The sequence below is a fragment of the Prinia subflava genome, chromosome 5 (genome assembly GCF_021018805.1).
Source record: "Prinia subflava isolate CZ2003 ecotype Zambia chromosome 5, Cam_Psub_1.2, whole genome shotgun sequence".
Lineage (NCBI taxonomy): Eukaryota > Metazoa > Chordata > Aves > Passeriformes > Cisticolidae > Prinia > Prinia subflava.
This window is the reverse complement of record NC_086251.1, coordinates 54,143,102-54,163,366: the sequence shown is the minus strand read 5'-3', so window position 1 is coordinate 54,163,366 and position 20,265 is coordinate 54,143,102. Positions and strand designations below refer to the sequence as shown.

At 38.8% G+C, this 20,265-nt stretch overlaps 1 protein-coding gene across 2 annotated transcripts in view; it reads right to left on the bottom strand.

Annotated features, from left to right (window-relative positions):
• Nucleotides 1–20,265, bottom strand: part of ASPG (asparaginase) — a 45,096-nt gene that overhangs the window by 7,870 nt on the left and 16,961 nt on the right. Inside the window, exons 7-14 of one of the 2 annotated variants that reach the window (XR_010080635.1) lie at nucleotides 17,454–17,566; nucleotides 15,789–15,974; nucleotides 12,739–12,852; nucleotides 9,629–9,748; nucleotides 8,504–8,599; nucleotides 7,478–7,641; nucleotides 7,038–7,192; nucleotides 1,083–1,169 (exon numbers count right to left, since the gene is read on the bottom strand). Coding sequence is in view for 1 of the 2 variants with exons in the window: in XM_063399463.1 (XP_063255533.1) it covers nucleotides 1,083–1,169; nucleotides 7,478–7,641; nucleotides 8,504–8,599; nucleotides 9,629–9,748; nucleotides 12,739–12,852; nucleotides 15,789–15,974; nucleotides 17,454–17,566 (880 nt within the window). In the remaining variant the exon portion in view is untranslated. The remainder of the gene's footprint in view (nucleotides 1–1,082; nucleotides 1,170–7,037; nucleotides 7,193–7,477; nucleotides 7,642–8,503; nucleotides 8,600–9,628; nucleotides 9,749–12,738; nucleotides 12,853–15,788; nucleotides 15,975–17,453; nucleotides 17,567–20,265) is intronic. The other variant, XM_063399463.1, reaches the window with a different exon arrangement.

The following is a 20,265-nucleotide window of genomic DNA, read 5'->3' as shown; positions in this document are numbered from 1 at the left end:
CCAATTTATTTGCAGAGCAATGTCATTCCCTAAACCTTTTGGCAGAGGCAAACAGCACAAACCAAGGGTTTAGTTCTGTCCTGTCACTTGCAGTGCCCTGGGAAGTGCATATTTTGACTCCATGGTAAAAGCCTCTGCTGAGCGTGTTAGAACAATGGAAACCCTCCAGACAGTGTTCCTTAATTCCACAGTTCCTCAAAGGACAGAGTCCAGTCTCCACACAGAACACACATTGGCTTTACTTTGACCTTGTTTTGTAGACATTATACAGCACTGGCTGGTCCTTGCAAGTCTCATGATTTCCTGCCAACTCCTGATATAAAGGCCAGTGCCCAGGGATTTTTTGTTTGTTTTGCAAAAGAAGAGAGAAGAGGAAATTAAGTAAAAACTACAAGTAATTATTGGAAATACATGGAACCTTCTCACAATTTTCAGAGTAATTTGTAATTCAGGACCAGTACTGGAAAAAATGAAATCTAACATCTATTTCTTTTTATAATACATATCCAAATTGTTATATATTGAAAGTAACTGTATGGAAAGCCACCTCTAAGGGAATTATATCCTCTTAAAATTAAATATAATGATGGTGAGCAGCAGTTGACAAGTTTTGGGGTTAAACCTATTTGTCTATTTGATTTAGTTATTTTTAAGAACAATACTACATACTAATTAGAATAGAAGCCATTTCAATATCAGTGAAAAGTGGACTTTAAGACTATAAAAATGATACATTTTGTGCAGCTTTATTTTTAAACAGAGTTGTTGCAAAATTACACCTTGAACAGTTGCTTTTCACCATTCTTCAACAAGAGATTTTTGGGGAAAATGGGGTATTTATTTGCTTCCAGCTCACTTATCCCCACAGTCTTCTCTCCTTTGAAACTCTCTTGAGTTATTGGTGCTTTGAAACAGAGTTTTTCATGACTTCACTTGTTGCCTAATTATTGATCTATCACAGAAAGAACCTCCTCATGTGCCAGGGACCCAACTGTTTGTTGAAAGTCTCCATTTTCAAGCGTTCTCTGAAAAACCATCCCACTCCACACCCATTTTAGGGCCACCTCATATATCACAGTTACCTGCAGAGTATTGTTCCAATGTCCTCCAAGTCATGGCTTGACAGGTGTGCTCCTGTTTCTCGTAACAAGTTAATCACTGGGATGTGCCTTTAGGAGAGGAACAGAAAAAAATTAGAACATGACTTGACCTGGAGGGGCTTTTTTTCCCCCCAGAATCCAACACTGTCATATCCACAAACAGCCAATGAAAGTTCTCCTATTCTCTTTTCCACAATCACAGAAACAATGAATCTTTTCCAAGGTGACAGATGCAGTAAACAGAGCTTCCCTCCCTCTCAAAGACTCATTCACACATTAAGCTCAAGGAAGCATTAAGTTCAGCTCTGAAAAGGAAAGGGATGCATACCCTTCTCTTCTAAGAATTCTTAGTAACTTAACCTTAGTACTAGTTTAATTTAACAGTAGAAATATTAGTAACTGAAATACATGCAGACAGGGAGAATATTTATTACGTAGCATCATTCCTGTATTTTAAATACAATGCCCATATATATCAGTCTTAAATAAAACACTGTGTCTTGCAGATAAGCAATTAATCTTTATGTTAATGGAGAAGCTAATTGGATTTTTAGGGCTTCAAAATGATGGTAAGTATTCTTATGAACCTTTGTCAAAAGCACATCTTTTCCTAACTTCCTCCTCCCAATGCTTTTATTATTGATTTCTGCCTGGAGATGTAGGAGGTCTTCCTTGTCCTTTGCTTTGAGATAAAGGGACCAATGGCACTATCAGCCAACACCTATAGCTTAGTCAGATGCTTAAGAAACTCTGTGGAAAGGCTGCTCTCTAAAGGTACTGTTGTGGGTAGAAAATAACATGACAAGTAAAAAATCTGCAAAATACATTTTTCATAACTAACCTAGTGGAAGGTTTAGAATGAGATTTTAAAGGAGATGACAGAATGCTCTTCTGTTAAACAACTGATGTAGCTTACAAATCAAACCCAGGTTTTTTTCTCCAGAAAGAGAATGATGACCCAGTAGGGTATAGTTTCATAGGAATAGTTTCATAGTTCCTATTTTAAGTAAGTTACTATAACACTTCAAAATAAAGAGAAAGGCTTATCATTTAATAGGAAATATATTGGTTTTTCCAACCATTTACCTAAAAGATCATCTGTAGCAATAAAAAATAAAAAAATAAGGTCACGTACAATTTCTGCTTAATCACTTGGTGGTAGCCATAGGCCTTTCCATTTTTGAATTGGACTAAATTACTTATTGCCTGTTTTTAGGAAACACCAGTCAGAAGTTACTTTACAGTTCTCCATATAAAGCCTATGTAAGCTTATATGTTTCATGTAAGATCTTTAGTTTCTGAACTAAATGTGCTGTAGGAATCATCTTGCTTTTCCAAACACAGGTTATTGACCCTAGGAGACAAATTTTATATATATATATTTAATGGTACTTTGTTCCAATTGACAGCAAAAAAACCACAACCAAACCTTCCTTTGCTTCATAGCAAAGCATTGCTGGAACAGCACATGCCTCAAGTTTGTTCAGTTATCTAAAATATTTTCTCAGGTGAGCCCCTTACATGGCTTGTCATCCACAAGCATCTCCTTGAACCAGCAAATAATGGCATGGTCTCTTACTTTTCAATCCATGGTGAAGCATGAATTCTACATGTATGAATTTTTTAGTTTTCAGTCCTAATCCAAACAGTAATTAGCTGAAATGAAATTTGACCTGAAATAAAGTAGAACACGTCTGTTCACTCAGGCTCTCATTGGGTACTGAACAGAACATGGGGAGTGTCTGTTTACTCTCCAAGGACTGCCCTGGAGTGTTCCTCATTTCCCACCTTATACAGGAAATCTCAGCATGAAATGAGCATTTTTTAAAACAAAAGCTTTGCTATGGGACAGCACTAAAAGATAAAAGGCTGCAAAGCATGTAATGTTGTATGGTATCTTCCCTCAACGTGCTCCACCTATGAGGTCTGTATCTCTGGATACCAGCAAAAAGACAGGTTTGCTCTTCCTGTTGTAGCTATTTACTCCTTACTGGTAGGAAGAATCTCTCCAGAAAGCCCTTCCCATCCCACTCACACCACACAGCCATTACTGCTCTGAGTGGGACTCTGTAAATATTTGGTACAGACAGATTTGGGATCATTTACCCTGCTCTTTCAATACAGCAAATTTAAACAAGGAAAAAAAAAAGTGGCTTGAAATAAATTAATTTTGTAAGCATTGTGATTGATAGTGTTTACAATAAATGCTTATAGAAATAAATATATAGAAATAAATGCTTATAGAAATAAAGCATTTCTAAACAGAAATGCAATGTCCTGATGAGTCATTCAAAGTCACCTTTCTTGGTAAAGTGGGAAGAAGTGCCCTGCACTACTGCCTGTTAAAGACACAGCCACAGAGAGGAAGAGAAGGGACAAATAGTAATGCAAGATTTAAAAGTGTCAGATTTAGTACAGTGGCTGTGAAGTGCAGATCCATCCAAGAAAGCAAACAGACCACCTCTGACATTCCCACCACTCCACATGAGAACTATGCAGGAGGCAAGGCACACTGCAGCTTGTTCCTGCTTGCACCGAATGCTATCTACATTCTGAACAAACTTCAGCCCTCTCCAGAGCACCACGTCTGCTGTCTTGTACCCACCACAAGGGCATAGTCTTATCTCAAGAAGCTGGCTGTGAATTTTCTGATGCTGTTATGTCTTAGGCACATGAGATGTATTTGCCTTTAGAAATTGTTTCTTCAAGTGCTGCTCTCCTGTGACTTTACAAAAGCCTCACAAGGGTCACAGTTGAGCTGATCTGAAGTTCAGGTGATGTCATGAGCCACGAACTTCTTGGGAATGGTTCAAATGCAATTCCTGTTCTAAGGTGACAGCACAAAACCAAGAGCAGAAGAACTGCTGGACAGTCAAAGCTCAAGGTGCAGAGGGATGGCAACATCCCCATGTCAGCCCTGGCTTGCACAGCTCCATGCTCATTTAGCTGACCTGATAAACATTGTTACCTGTGAGCTGCTCCTGACCCTCCCTTTTCCTACTGTGTTTTGTCACCAAACCATGGCTCTTGGTCAGACACAGCCTGTAGAACAATGTAATTCTGCATATGTTACTTGAGATAGCTTTTTAGTAATATGAGTTATTCATCCCTGTCTGAAGGAAAAAACAAATAGACAAAAGGTGTTTCTAGTGTCTCCTACCTGCTAGCTTCCATTGTTGATAACACTGGACATTAAAACTCAAGTGTATACTAATATTTTAATATATTAATAGCAGAATATCTGATTTGGTGCAGTCTTCAACATTCAGCACTATGAGCAAAGTTTGCGTTCCAGGTAGAGACATGCCAACTCTAACCAGTTCATGAGGGCTCTGGATCCACAGGAATCCAGGTTCTGTACAGTAACTATCATCCCAGGCCCTCACCTGGCAGACACTTATTAAAAGTCAACTTCAAAAGGGATGAATCATACATGTGAAATTAACACACATGTAAGAGTTTGCAGGATTGGGGCCTTAGGGTGCACACCTTCCACCAGCTCTCGTTAAAGAAATGCAGGTGTAATGTATATCCAAACTTGACTGGCTTCATTCTTTTTCATGCTTGCTCCCCTAGCAACCAGAATGGTTGTGGCAGGATCAGCTTAGTTTCACTTGTTCAGTTTTCTGCATGGTATCAGTGGGAATTTTGTGCTCAAACACTGTAAGGACAGGCTTCAATGTGCTTCTTGGAGTCAGTGGTGGTTAGATTTTCTCTCTGCCTTATATTTCCTGAAGTAATGTAAATGTAACCTTGCAAAATATCAAGTATTTAAATTCACATTTACGTGGGAGGTAATTTTACTACCTCTAATCTGATGTTCTCACAGCACTGTAGGAGCAACTCCCCATTTTCAACCTTTTACCACTGCTCTACAAGTAAATGGAAGCACTTTTACTACTTAAAATATACACAATTTTTATTCAAGACATTTTCCTGCTTAGAGAGTTTCTGTTATTAAAAAAATATTATTCTATTGTTTTGAAAATGAATTATCCCTTGAGGGTGCTGTAAGAAATTAAAGGAATGCTACTTATTTTGATATATCAAGCAACTGGCCTAAATTAACAGTGGTCTGTTTAGCTTCATGCATAAAGTGAGTGAAACTACAGGCAAATTGCAGTGTTACAAATGAAAAAGCGGAAATGCAGTAGTTTATTTCTTGTTTAGAAAGAAACAAAGGAAGAGTCACTTAAAGTCAAAAAAATTTAAGAGACTGCCATTGATATAAATCAAGTCACTGGTCTATCAGCTGACAGTGCTATGTTAAGAAGCTTTTAAGAAGAGACATAACTCCTGATGATCTTTACAAATTAATAAATGGAAGAGAGAAATCAGTCATCATTATACAGGTTTGCATGCTGGTTAAAAGGCAAGCCACTGAGAAATGTTACATAAAAGAATGGAAGAAAGCTATTTTTAAGATGAGTGGATAATGTATTGCAGTTAAATGCCAATTAGACAAATACTAATTCTCAGAAAATGGGATTAAGCTGATGCAATGTTCAGTAAAATTGAGAAAGTTACAATATTAAACAGTTTAAAGCATTGACTACTCATTATCATCAGTTTCCTCCCCCCTCCCCTTCCCTCTCTGCCATTTTCTGTCAGGATAATCTCTTTACTTTCAGCTTGCAAGTGTTTAATAAATAGAATTTAAATACTTGTGTAGCAGAAATCTTCTTAGTGGGTATCTAATTATACACATATACAGTTGTCTGCTCTTCAGCATTCTCTTTTATATGCTTTTATATGCTTACCAGTGTGAAATGCAGTGTGAGTACACAGCAGATCATAAATACACATTTATGAGATTAGTTCTAAGTCAACTCTTCCTCTCATTCCAACAGCAGAAACAAAAAGAGAAACTGAAAATGGTTATGGTGCAGTTTCCTTTTAAAATCCCCTGCTTCAAAATGGGTGTGCTGTTTTAAAGAGCTTAAAAGTCATAGTAGGAGTCTAATATAGGAGTGGCAACTCTAAGGAATCCAAACAACAAGCTCATGTGAAATTCCTCAGGCGGTAGATGGGTGCGGTAAAAGAAGTAGGTGCCTGATTTGCAGGAACGTCTAATAGTATCTAATGCTTTAGCATTTTCTCACATTGGCCCAGAGCCACCTCTATTCAACTCCAAGGATATTTGTTTGACTTGCTGTTGGGCTTGTTTTTGCTTTCAGCCTGCAGAGCTTATATATTCATGAGGAAAGCAGCAGCCACAAAGCTGTTCAGGACCATGCGAGAGGAATGGCAATAGCACAGCGCAGCCACGCCGGACTCCAGCTCTCACAGAGAGCCTGGCAAGTTTTATCCTTCCAGCCTTCAAAACAGAGGAAGCCTTCAAGTTATTCCTGCAGCCCATGGTAATCCAGGACTGCCAGACCTCCCAGGGAGCTAACCCCAGCTTGACAGACCAGGTGAACCTGTCAACATTAGAAAGCTATAGGAATATTTGGGGACGAAGACCATGAAAATTCAATCACTTCAAGCTCTTTTACAGAAAAAAATGGCTTTTCTCCTGCCATGGTACAGACTGAATATGAGATAAAGAGCTGAAAATGGATCAAATACAAGGAGAGATTATGGTGTGCAGCTTCTAACATGCTGGAAGACCAATGGCTCTATGAATCCCCAGGCTACACAAACTAAATCTTAGAAAATGAAATTCTGATGACTGATAACTTTTATATTCTGTGATATGGCCATTCCTTAGGATTACACAACATGGAAGAGACCAGTAAAGTGCAAGTCCGTGACTACCATTCAAGAACTGCTGACATTCATAACAGCAGGAAGAGGAAATCCACAAAGCAGGCAGAGCCATACAACCATCCCATATAATTATGAGTGGGTGGAAGGGAAAAATCAAAAAACCAGTCATCCAGCAAGAGACTCAGGAAAGCACTGGTGGAAGGGGAAGATTAAAACATGTCAACCTACCGGTATATTTTGTGCCAACTGAAACAGTCTGGTCTTGATGAGAAAGGGAAGGGCAGAAAAAGAACAGACAGCCATGGTCTTGCACTCTCACTTCTGACAATCAAAAGGAGTTTGGCTCTGTTTGATAAGGAAGCTTCAGAATAAAGAGTGGAGCCCTGAAATTATGGACAAAGTCTTGGCAGGAGGACAGCAATAATTACCTTATGCTAAAATTCTGCATGCATACCAAGTTGTTGCTTTCATTCCACATTATCTTAAAAAATCTTTTCATTTAGGCTAGTCACATCCTTTGAAACAAGCGGATATGTGTTATTTAAACCGCTGTCATTTACACATGACTGCTGAGACCAGACCAGACCAGAACACAGGATGGATGGAGTTGAAATCCAAAATGACAAAAGGTTTATAAACTTTATATAGAGCAGTATATAAGTTGTTACCTGAACTTGATCGCGTTCATCAGCGGGGTAGATCCATATCTGTCTCTGGCATAAACAGTCGCGCCAGACATCAACAAATACTCAACTAAGGGCAGATGCCCTTCAGAGGCTGCAATGTGCAGTGGAGTTCGGCCGTCGTAGTCTCCACAGCTCAGATTTCCACCCTACAAAAGGACATATCCTTCACATGCCAAAAAGAAAATGGCTGCACATTAAGCTGTTGCAAACGTCACACAGTAGGTCGTATACATCACATTTTAATTCTGCCACCAAATTTTCAAGCCTGTCAAACTTAATCTTGCAATAAAAAAAAAAGTTTTAGTGCCAATAAAGATATTTATTCCACCTCCTGCATGTTTCCTGCTGAGATATGTTCTTTATTACAGCACACCATAGAGCAGCTTTATGCCTGTAGCCTGCTAATTTTTGTTGTCTTAGTTAACTCTTATTTTCAAGATATATTTATCCTTTCTTGAGGCCCATTACCAAAATCTCAATAGTAGGGTAAACCAAGGCAAAGAGGGGGAAAAAAGAAAAGAAATGACAGGGAAATACCTGTTTCTTCTTTGGGTATAACCCAAGTCAAAACTCTGGGGAGAGCCAGAAATCCTGAATTAGTACTGCACTGTGTTTTGCTTAAATATAATTTTCAACTTTTTTTTTTTATTCCTGATGGATTTACATCTGAAAGGTGGATACTATGAATATGCATGAAGAAAGTTAAGAGAAAACAAAGCAGCACAACCCATTTTAAAATGTTCCAAAGTTAGCAGATAAGAACTTGCATTTTAATGTACCTGTATTTTCACAGTTCAAAAGAAAATGTAAACAGCTGAAAACCAGAGAGGGACAAGAACATACCAGTTCTGAAAGGCAAAGACCAAGAAGTCTAGAAAAACCTGGAACCGTCATAGCACCTTGACTCTAAAACTTAGGTTGTCACTCTCCATGAGGATGGCTTCCTATCACCAATTACATTTCTCTTTAAAAATTAATGTTTCGTACACACTGTTCATTTTACTTTACCATTTCTGCTATGGCTCTTAGTGCATCTATGTCACCCAGTTTAGCTGCAGCACAAGCCAAAGGTGGAATTAATGCATCTCGTACGGCTTCTAATTCCTGAGAAACAAATAAAATTAAACATTTAATATCAGCCTTGCCTCTAATGTGACTGACAACCAAGTCATAAAACACTGCCCTTACTTTCATGTAAAGTATCCAATTAGTCATTTGGATATTTAGAAATGGTAGCATTTAGTTCTTGGAAGGAAAGAAGTCTCATATTTATTTGACGTTTTGTCAGTCTCACATCCATAAGATTTATATTCCTCCCTGGCAATAGTGCAAGTACCTGATATCTTTATAAACCATTTAAGGTGCACACACTAATTGCCATCTCTGTCCTGCCATAGCTACCTAAGAGAAACAGTACTGGTGGGAGTTAGAAAAGACCATATCCTCAAGACTGGATCAATTTTATTAATGCTATTCCTCAGATATTTGTGTAACCTGTACTTTCAAACCTACACTGACAAGCCTCCTAGACCCCTGAATATTCTCCCATTTTGCATGCTTACTAAAGAGAACTAAAGAATACATTCAGTATTCATTATTTCATAAAAATCCCATCTTCTCTGAACCCAGTTCAAGAGAAAAGTGAGCATTTGTACAACCAGGACTATATTATCTAATTTATATTTATATTTTCTAGTTGGGAGGGGCAAAACACCACAAATTACACTTGCGTAATGCTTCCTTAGTATCAGCTTTCTATGAATGCATGTACAATTAAGCAGTTTTACCCATTATTATTGAGATTGCTCCAAACTGTCAATACATTTGACCACAAAAATATAAAGCACTTCTTCATATCATTGATACCTAGAATTACAGTATCTGTCTGAGGCTTGTTACTGCAACAAGCCAGCCAAGAAAATAATCCCAAGATAGGGCTACAAAGAGGGGCGGGGGGGAAAGTTAATATATTTTAAATTAAAAACATTTTAACTATAGAACTGTCATTGTGTCCTTTCTCCCTAACTCCATATTCCAATTTTCCTTCAGCTTTGCTGTTCATCTTTAATCTAGGCTCATTTAACTGAGTTTACAGCTTTACATGATATTAATTTTAAATACTGAAGTATATACCTCCTTGCTGCTGATGCTTAGAGATTTGGCAATCACTTGAATAAACTTGCTATCTCTCAAAGAGATCTTGGCTCCTGTGGGTACAACAGTCATTTCTCCTCTTAGATTCTCACTCAGCATCTGAAAATCAAGCAATCAAACCCTATGTTAGCAGAAGAAAAATATTGTGGTAGTCTAACAAAAAACCTTAGAATCAAGTTAGAAAATTGTTTGGAGGAATTATGGAAAATAATTGAATGCAGACAAAAGATTCAAGAAATAGTTACTGTCCCATGCAGACTGCACGTTTAAAAAGACAAAGGAGGGAGAGAGACAGGCAAACAAAACTTCTTCTTCCAAAGCAAAGAAAACCAAAATAAGCACATAACAAAACACCCCAGATTTTAGAATATGCGGACAAAAGTTCCCTAGTGGGGTAAGCTGCAGCCTACTTAAAAACACAAAGATAATGAGTAATGAGCAGAGTGAGGCTTAAGACCAGAATATTCTGAAATGCTGCCTCTTGCCAGCATTCACAAACCTCAGGACTCCTACACAGACTGTGTGCATAGACCTCAAAACAAAGCCCAGTGCTGCCTGTAGACAGTCATGTATTTCTGTGTGTTTTCAAACAGCTCCATTAGCCCTGATTTTGTTAAAATTTGGACATAGATCCAGCTTTGAATGCAGAAAATCTACAGTAGTACCAGTCATTCAGTATCCAAACAGGCATGTAGCAGTGCAGGATGGGTGCCTCCAATATAACTAAGGAAAAAACCCAAATCAAAATGTAAAAAGGTCAGCCAATTCATGTGTAAAAAGTACTTGAATAGGACAATAAAGAAATGAAAATATTCTAAATGACAGATTCTGAGAAACTTGGGAACACAGATAGAAGCTGGTCATCAAGAAAAAACAACTAGTTTTCTCAGTTCTGACAATTTTACACACTGGCACTCTTTCAGGAAAGGTTGCTGATGCAGCTATAAAGCACATAGTTATTTCAATTAGAATTTTAAAAAGCAGGATTGTGAAAGTTTGCAAGAAACAGATGTGATGTTGGCAGGAGGAATGCCCCAGGTTTACTTATGTCTAGGCATGCCCTTTATTAAAAAATATCCTCCAAGAGCTGACACACCATAGCTGTCTGCTGGAAGAGTCCCATATACATGTAACTCAGAGGATACCAACTACTTTGGCACACTTTTACAATCTGACAGGTTGAGATCATTGCTTTACACAGGTAACCTTAGCAATTGGCACCTGTGCTAAATGCAGCCAGTGCAAAACCCTGTGTGCCTTATTCAGTCCTACCAGCACTTCAGACATTTGTATGTGACTGGGGGCACATTCCTTGCTCTTCATGTTGAAAAAGAATCCTAAAATAACCACGCCAGCTTCAGGAGAGCTTCTGTCTCTTGGGAGACTATTGTTTGGTGATATGTTTAGCTGAAGATATTGCCACAGACAACATATTTCCAGGCTTTCTTCTTCTCCTGGTCTCTATAACTCATTCCTGCCCAGGCAATGCAGCATGTTGTTTCCTTAGCTGTGCCAGCACAATTGTTTGTGGGTCTGTACAGTGAGTCAAATGAGGAAACCAATCCTGCATAACTCAAAGAAATTGCAAAAGTTATTTTGTTTTTCAAATCATATAAAGGAGGTCCTGCACACCATCACACAAAAACTGTGTAGCACAATCCAGCTGGGCAGCACATGAAAATGCAGAATTATCCTGTGACATGGTACCTAAAACACCTTATCATCAAATCCTCACCTGAGTAAGTCAGCTATCTCACCTCAGCAAACTGGATCTCAAATTAAGTTTTAACTCACACACCCAGGCAAGATGCCAGCTGGGAAGGTTTCTCCTGTCCCAGGTCAAATAATCCGCTGTGCAAGATGATTAAAATCTGCATTAAAAATAACACAAGCTAGTGTGTGGATGTTCCAGGGTCAGTGAGCATGCCAGAGGGGTATCAGTGGAAAACTGGGCTTTCTGAAGTGCAAATGCACAAACACATCCAACAGCCCTGCTCCTCACAGCACTGTGTCACTTGCCAGGCATGTCCTTGCACAGAGCATGTTCTGGGCATCCTCACCAAAGACACACACAGCTTCTCCTCCTCCCATTTCTCAGCTTTAGCAAACAACTGCAAGCTCAGAGGCTGAAACTGTACCTAAGCACAGTAAGTGGTACTTCCAGCCACTACTTAGCATCACAGACATCCAAATATGTTTGTCTCCAGAGCTGCTACTGGTTGGAAGATGTGGAACATGAAATAATGATCAGGTTTATTATGGTTTTAATAAAAACAAAGCACCACCATGAGATACACGTGCCTATAGTGTTAAGTCTGGAGAGTGACTCATCATGATGTCATCTCCCAAAGTGTCAGGATTAAGATTCCACTACATACAAGCACAGAAATTCATGCATTCCTGCAGACTGCTGCTCCCTTATCTAATTCATAGCTGTATGTTCCTTGAATAAAAGGAACATGCTAAACAGGAAAAAAAGTCTTGATTAAGCAACCAATGAACAGTAAGAACATTGTTAAAGGGACTCTGATTTTAAAAATAGTTACAACTGGTTCTAGAATAATCCTCTAGTTTTTATGTATTATGAAGTGTGTGTCCTCTTAGAGAAATAAAATCTAATATTGTTATGAGTAATGCTGTAAAGGAAGAGGCTGTAGGCAATATTTATTTTCAGAATAAGCTTTGTGTGAATGAGTCTGGGATGAAATCTTCACCACACTAAGATCAGTGACAAGATCTTTGCTGACTTCAGTAGAGCTGGGATTCTGTCTCCCATAAGAATTTCCACATAGAGTTTTCAGTATAGAAGTGTCCAAGCTAGATTACTACCATTTAGAGATGGCATTTTTATGTCTCAGTCATGGTCTTCACCTGGCTTATGCAGAGAATTCTTTTCTCTCCCTATCTTCAGACATTTGTTTGCTTAATAGTATTTTCCATTAGAAAAAAGAACACGGGCTGTTCACATCATGGTTCTGGAACCATCTGCTTTTAAATGCAAGAGAGAAGCTCAAGGCATGAAGCTAAGCAGAAGTTAGTACAGTAGATGCAAAACTTCAAGTCTTTCAAGGTCACACTGAAATATTTACCTGCCTCTTCTCCTCCCAGCTAAGGTTTCTCTTGCTGAGTGTGTATGACAGTTTAGTTAGGGCTGCCTCTGGTGTCATATCACCTCCAGGAATTACTCCAACATCAGCCAGAGTCTGAATAAAAAGGAACAATGATTCTAATTAACATAGCATTCAGAAATACCTGCACATACAGAAAAAGGTGTTTGGAAGATGAGTAGCTACACAGAATGCAGTGTGCAGCCAAGCCTCCACTCTCTTGCTCCTCCTACTACGACTGTAATTTTTGTACTTTTAGTTATCAAATACCAAGCAAATACTAGAGCAGTCTGAATAGAGATGACTTTTACTTTAAATTCCTTTGCCTGCAATAACACTGAAGAATTCCACCAAATGCTTGCCACGGTCGCTTACTATGCTAAAAGGGAAAGGTTACAGGTCCGTATCAGCTATCTGCAGAGTTGTCAGATTCCCTTTATTGAAAAGCTGCAGTTACTCTGTTTTCACCCAGTGGCATTTTGAACACTGCCAAGTAGGCTGTTCTCACACAGACATATTTACCATTCTTTTATGGGGCATTGCTTTGGATGAATTCCAGCACTACAGCATGCTCACAGCAGGAGTGCTTTCAGATCCTTGCAGGCTGCACTAGCAGTGTATGATTTAGAAGATACAACTAAAATATGTAATTTACACAGTTCTGACAAGAACAACTGAAAAAGATGACCTTTTTAACTTATCTTTTTGGTAGTTAAAAAAAAATCTGAACAAAAGGAAAAAGAAGAAAGATCTTTGCTATGATCACCAAGCCTTGTAAGAGTACAAGACAGCCAACACAAAGGAGATTTCAGATCTCTTGTCATTAAACTGTACCTGGGCAAATCACAGATCACCTTTGCCATAATGTGATGCCTCACAGCAAAGCATCTTTGTACTGCATTTCACTTTTAAATACCTTTTATACAAGCTTCAGCTTCAAAACTTGTTGTGGCTTAACTAATATTTTCAGAAGATACAGAGCCTTAATTAGATTATTAATCACCCCTGGGAGATCCGGAGTAACACTTTTTAAAGTCCCATGGGAAACCATATACAGAGAAGGTGAGACTTTCTGTACTGCAGAGCTAACCAAAGAACAGCTACAGCTTTTTCAGTGGGTTTGTGAAGAGGAGGAAGGGTTTTCCCAGCTTCCTTCCCATACCTTAAATTCCTTCAGTTATAAGTTTCTACTATATAGCTGAATCAGAGGCCAGACATTCAGTTAATTAAAACAAACTCTTCAAGAGAAGCCAGGGACTCAGCTGACCAACCTGACTAACTCGAATGAGTAAAAACTGGCCCAGCCATGTGCAAAGAGCTTTGAAATATTTCATTTAAAGAAAAATAAAAGTAAAATTAAAATTACAGCAACTTTACAGCATTCACTCATGATACTTCCTCCACTGAGGTGTTCCTCATGAAAAGGAGAAGGCAGTGAAAGAACAAGCATGAAGTAATTTTGTAGGACTTGCCTTGGTCAGTGTTCTCCTCAAAAGGTGCCAAGAAAACAGGGCAGCCCCCAATAACGGATGCTGAAGCAACATAGTACAAACCCCATATAAAAAATGGAAGCCAGAAGGGAACACATTTCCACACAGCCTTAAAGTGTTTCAGTAAGACCTGAGCAGAATCGTTCAATTCAACATATCAACAGTCTGGATCAGAGTGCAAAAAGCCATTTGAGGTGTATACTTGGAGAATCTTTTAACAAGAGGGTAGGAGAGGGGTTTTGTTCTTTCCAAACATTTTAGCAGTTTTTTTCAAGCAGAAGATCACATGAAACCTAGGGTTCATCTTCATGTTGTTTTTCAATTATAAATTTGGTGTCTTTTATTGGCTTGACTGCTTATTGGCTTTTAAACTTCTTTTATTGGCTTAACACTTCCAAATGAGGTGTTCGATATAATCTGTATACTCCTACAGTTACAAAATTGCTACAAAGCATAGGATCTTTGAAAAAGTCACTAATTCTTAAAATATCTCCATTAAGTTATGCAAAATTTTTACCAACATTGAAATAAATGCCCATATCAGAAAATACCAAGTTTGGATAATAAAGAGGTATAAAGAAAATCTTACAGTCTCCTTTTCTTTCCTCTCAAAAGAGACTTTGTGCAAGTATTACCTAAAGCTGTGTCAAAACCAAAGCTAAAAGAGGCAGGTTTCAGCACCAGACATGGGTATTTAGGTTTGCCATGCAGGCAAAGAAGAGTCTGGCTCTGCCAGGCGGGCGGTTGCTTCCAACAAAACCAGGTGTCCAAGGCAGAGGGATGAGTCACCCTCTGGTAGTGCTTCTTGGCTATTTAATGTCTGGTCCTTTTCTAAAGGCCAGTTAAACCAGCTTCCCTCACACTAATACATGCAGCACATATTCTTTTATGGCTTTGTGCTTTTATTAGTGCCAGGGATGTCGTGTTTTGGTACACAACTGAGAAACACACTGCAAAATGCCCCGAATATTAACAGTAAGCCAACCCTCATGAGTTAAACTAAACTGATTGCCATTCTTCCATACAGACAATTCCTTAGATATTGTTCTTCAATCTCGCCCTGAATTCAGTTGTAATTCCAGTCAAATAAAGAACTGGGATTTGGAATATTGCTTGCATCTACAGGCTTTCCTCATGCACCTACATTGTATCTAAGCAACTGTTATCCTATCAAATACTGCTTTATTTGATCATCTGACCCCTAAGCTAGTTTTTAGCTCAATGGAATCCCTCTGAGAGAGATACTACAGATCTAATGCAAAGTATCCTGGAGTGCTGCACATGACAGGAGTGAGCAATCACTAATTTGGGATTTGAGCTGCCTGTTTTGACCATTCAGACCAGGAGTAACAGGATCTTGTTTACAGATATGTGTTTAAATGCTTCCAACTTAAGATTTTTCAGATGTAGTTATTTTATGAGCAACAACATACAAGTAATAAACCTGGTTTTATATGCTGGGCCTACTGGAAGTTTTAAGTTGTATCAGTGGGATGATTCTTTTACACAGCAGTGGGAATGAAGTGGTTGCACACCCCTCACCTGCCCTGTGGCATAGACTGTTTTAACAGCCCCACGCAAGCACTGGGTGCAGTTCAGGATCACCACTTGGCGTTCAGCTGCTTTCCTCAGCTCTTCCAGCAAATCTTCTCTCTTGTCTGGGGCATTGCCACTTCCATAAGTTTCCAGTACTATACCCTCAATTGGAGGCTGAAGAAATGCTTTTACCTGGTTAAAAACAAGACAGGAAAGAGACACAAAGGGAATATTTAGGTCATCCTTAAAATTTTCACGTATGGCACAGCCTTTTTAAAAGTGGTCTATTCCTGCTATAGTCTTACAGGCTCTAATGCCTTACAGTCTTCTTATACCTTTCTGTGTTCCTTTTTGCAGCAACTGAGACTATAGAATTAGCTGTAAGAAAATGAGACTTTCCCTCCCTGGCTTCCTTAAAATTTCTAGAGGGTTAGATTTTTAAAATAAACTGTTTTGTACAGTCATTAGCTGATGTGAAAAAGGATGCTATTGTTGAAGTGCCATTAACAGGCTGTACTGTTGCAGCACTGTTTGGTGCAACAAAAAGGTACATTTACACTTATGAAATAAATGTTGATTAACTGAGATTAGAACACCACACCCCTGGCCAGATTTTTTTGCTTTAGCAAAAAGTTTTGCTAACCAATGTCTGCCCAAGAGACAGAGTGTTTCACCCTTCAGGAAGGAACATTCTAACAAAAGCATGAAGTTTTTAAGCCCAAAACCAAATTGATTTAACTCAGAGGCACTTATGTATTCTGGGCTAGTTGATATTGAAGTAGATATTGTGCTTCAATGTAAGAGAATGCCTAGCAAAGTTCTCTTCCTAGAAAGATGTATTTTCAACAACCTAGACATTTCCTTGCTGATCACATATGCTAAATGCAATACACTGTAAAGCCCCTTGAGGCTAACTATGCAGTTGGAGTTTTATTGCAAATATACCACCCCTCTGTCTTTCCATCTGTTCATATTCACCTAAAAAGAATAGTGATATAATTGGGGAGTGCTGCTTAAACTACTGGATTCAATTTAAGAAGACAAGAGCCACAAAAGACCTGTCAATTTAATGGAACTAATATTAGACAAAAATTTAAAGACTAATTTACCTAAAATCACAGTCTGTAAAATAATTTCTAAAGGCAAAAAAATCCCACTTCTCATTTTCAGCAGCTAAATCCCACTTCTCATTTTCAGCTCTGTATGAATGCTGAGGGTCATGTTATCCATCAGTGTGAGACAAAACGAACCTTAAAAAAGAAGCATGAGTTGTAGAAATAATCACACTCCACCCACCATATTGTCTATTATTTGACAAGATATCAATTAATATGCCACAATATGCAGCAGGAGAATATTTCCCTAGTCACTGCAGTTTGCACCTGTCCAGAAAACCACACTTGACCTATATTATGAGTCCTGATACAAAATTAATTGTAAGTTCCAGAGCCCAGGCAGTTTATACAAAAGATGTTTGAAAAGCTTTTATCAGTCATTTATGGCGTATGAAAATCATCTTTGAATGCCCTGATATTTGACAAAAATGCTTACTGGAAGAAGACAGATCCTTTCCCTTCCCTCCAAACCCCAAACTCCTCCAAACAATGCAGCTTTCCTACAAGTATCTGAGCATCATTTCACCCATTTCCAAAGTGAAGTGGTGACACTTACAGCAGCAGCGGTGATTCCTGGGAAGATCCGCAGAAGTCCAACATTCCTGTTCATGTTGGTGTGAACTCGAAATTTTTTTGTGGTATTGGCTCTCCAAACTGTTTCCCAGTTTACTATTGAGAGAAATGGCCATTTAAATTTAGTATTAAGACATGCTATTAAGTACCTTTGTAGTACTTCATGCTTACAACTCTGTTTTCAAAATCGTTCTTAGGCAGGTAATTCATGAAAGACAATGCACTTTTTAAAGAGGAAATGAAGGCCCATTTAACACAGAAGAATTAGCAGCTGGTCTGGCACAGGTGAGATATTTGCTTGTCATACCCTGGCCTGAACTTCACTGTTATGCAGTTGACCTGATACAAGCCTGGATTCATGTTTGGAAAATAGACCTTGATCTTCTCAGATGTAAGAGATGACAGATACAGTTACTGTTGCTGCTAATCACCTCCAGAGTTTATTAGGTAGTTATTAATGATGAAATAAAATAGCAAGGATTCAATTAAATCTGATTATACATTTAGAGCCAGAAGCCAGCTGTTTAACTAATAGTTTATTTGTGTTGCATTATTAGAAGCAAGTCATGCATTATTGATTTCAAAATTTTACTACTTCATTGGAGGAGTGCAGCATTGGTAACGCTGATGGCTCCTACAAGGCAGTGGAAGAGATTTACCAAACAGCAGCCAACAGCTCAGAGCATTGTGCCTCCATGAATATACACCATGCTGTAAAGCTGCCTGCTTCCCCTTCATGAGTTAAGCTTTTGAGATTTTGGAGAAACTCCCAAGCAACAAGACAGATAAAAGATCTGCGTGCATAATACCGACTTGCTGTCAGCCATGTGGAGAGTTACTCACACCAATTACTGTTGCAATTTCTTGCAATCAGCAGACAGCCACTTTTTTAAAAAAAAAAACCCAGAATAAATTTAAAAGCCTCCATTGAAGCCTGTTGTATTGCCACATTACCAGAAATACTAAAAACTACACAATCCATTAAGTCAGGACAGAAAATAGCATTCTCCTATAAGACTCTGTGAACTTTCCTTCCCTGTCAGCAACTAGAGCCTCTTCTTTCTTAACAGTGCCACACACCATTAACCAGGTCACAAGCAGTTGGCTTGGCATTTTTTTTGTCCATCCAGTCACACTTCAGCACATGGATTTCTACTGCCCTGGGAGTGGAAGGATACAAATACAGACCATTTCTGCAGCTTCTTTCTTCCTGATAAGCTGTCCAGCATGATTTTGAAACCAGCTGGCTAGACTCAGTAGTTATCCAAGTAACTCTCAAAGACCTCCAAGAGCTTTCCAGAGCAAAACAGAGACCTGCAGGAGGAACCCAGGGAAGTGCAGAGCCTGTGCATTTGTTCTGTGTGAGGTTCATGGGCCTGCCTAGCCACATTCAACATGAGCATTGTGCTTTTTTAAGCAGCAGCACTGTTCAGCAATAAATCCATTCCTCTAAGGCTTCTAAAAAAATAGGTTAAATCTTTAAAAGCAGCCTCCTCTATAGGAAGGGATGGCAATAAAATTGTATCACAGCTTGCTTTTCTTTTATACTCCATAAGGTAAGAGCTCCTGCCAAAACTTCACAAATGCATTCTACTACGTTTGGCAACTGTGAGCATCCCTGATGCCTGTGAACCAACTTGAAGAATGAACTGAGGAAACCTGCCTTGGCACAGAGCACTAAGACACTGCCAAAAGCAGAAGACCAAGGAAAGAGATCAGAGCACAGGTTCAGAAGTCAGACCTACACCAGGCCTATACCTGTACTCTTGGAGTGCGCTCTACCAAATAACATCTCCAAGATAAATTTAATGCATGCAGACATAGTATAGTGATGTAATTCCAACTTATATTAAAAAGAAGATAAAGATTGCCCTGCCCCTGAGTTAACATTCGCTTGGTCATGAACCTCGTCAGCCTACATAACGTGTTTGGTGCTGCAGACTCCACAGATGTCAGTTTTCCATTTGCCAAACAAGTCTAAAAGGCAGAACAAAAGGCAAATGTGATGCAAGAGTCAAAGACAAACAAATATACATAGAAGACCGACTTCATCTCAGATTTACTCAGAACTGTTGTAAGTGAGGCAGGACACCATGCAGGGGAAAAAAGAAATTAGAACACACCTTTTGCATGCTCCATCTCAAAGTTTACATCCCCAAAAAGGAACAGTATTTATGTCACACATAGGTAAGTTCAAGCATTTTCAATGTACTGAATAAACCAGCTGTCTTGCTGTGTCACACCACATACCAATCTTCTTTTGTTAAGTTAAAAAACCCAAGAACACAAGAATAACTAACTGCTTTAAGTAAGAAAGTCGTATACAAGCAAGTGAAGTACAAAATGCTGCATCTTTTGGCGTTCACAACTCTTTTTTATCTTATGGCTAAGAGTGATTAATTAGGGATACTCAGTTTTGGCAAAGCACAAAAAACAGTAACCTGCTCTGACTTGGGTGGTCTGTGCTTGTGAAGAGTTTTGCTGATACAGCACAATGCATCATGTGAATGTGGATGCAAAAGTGAGAAACAAACACAAGCTAGCTACTGGTGTAGCACAGCAGAAGGAACGTTTCTAAAGCAGTGTACATAAAATAAAGAAGTAATGGCTATTTACATGCTATACTCATAATGGCTTGGGATAGATTGCTCTATTCAAGGAGACTGCCTTTAAGATATGAAGGCCTTCTGTTTACTCTTCCAAACTAAAGCATCACATAAACAATAGTCTGATATTTCCAATCTCCCCCTCTATACCAAACACTATAGCCTCTAAAATTGCTGCCAAAAAATTAC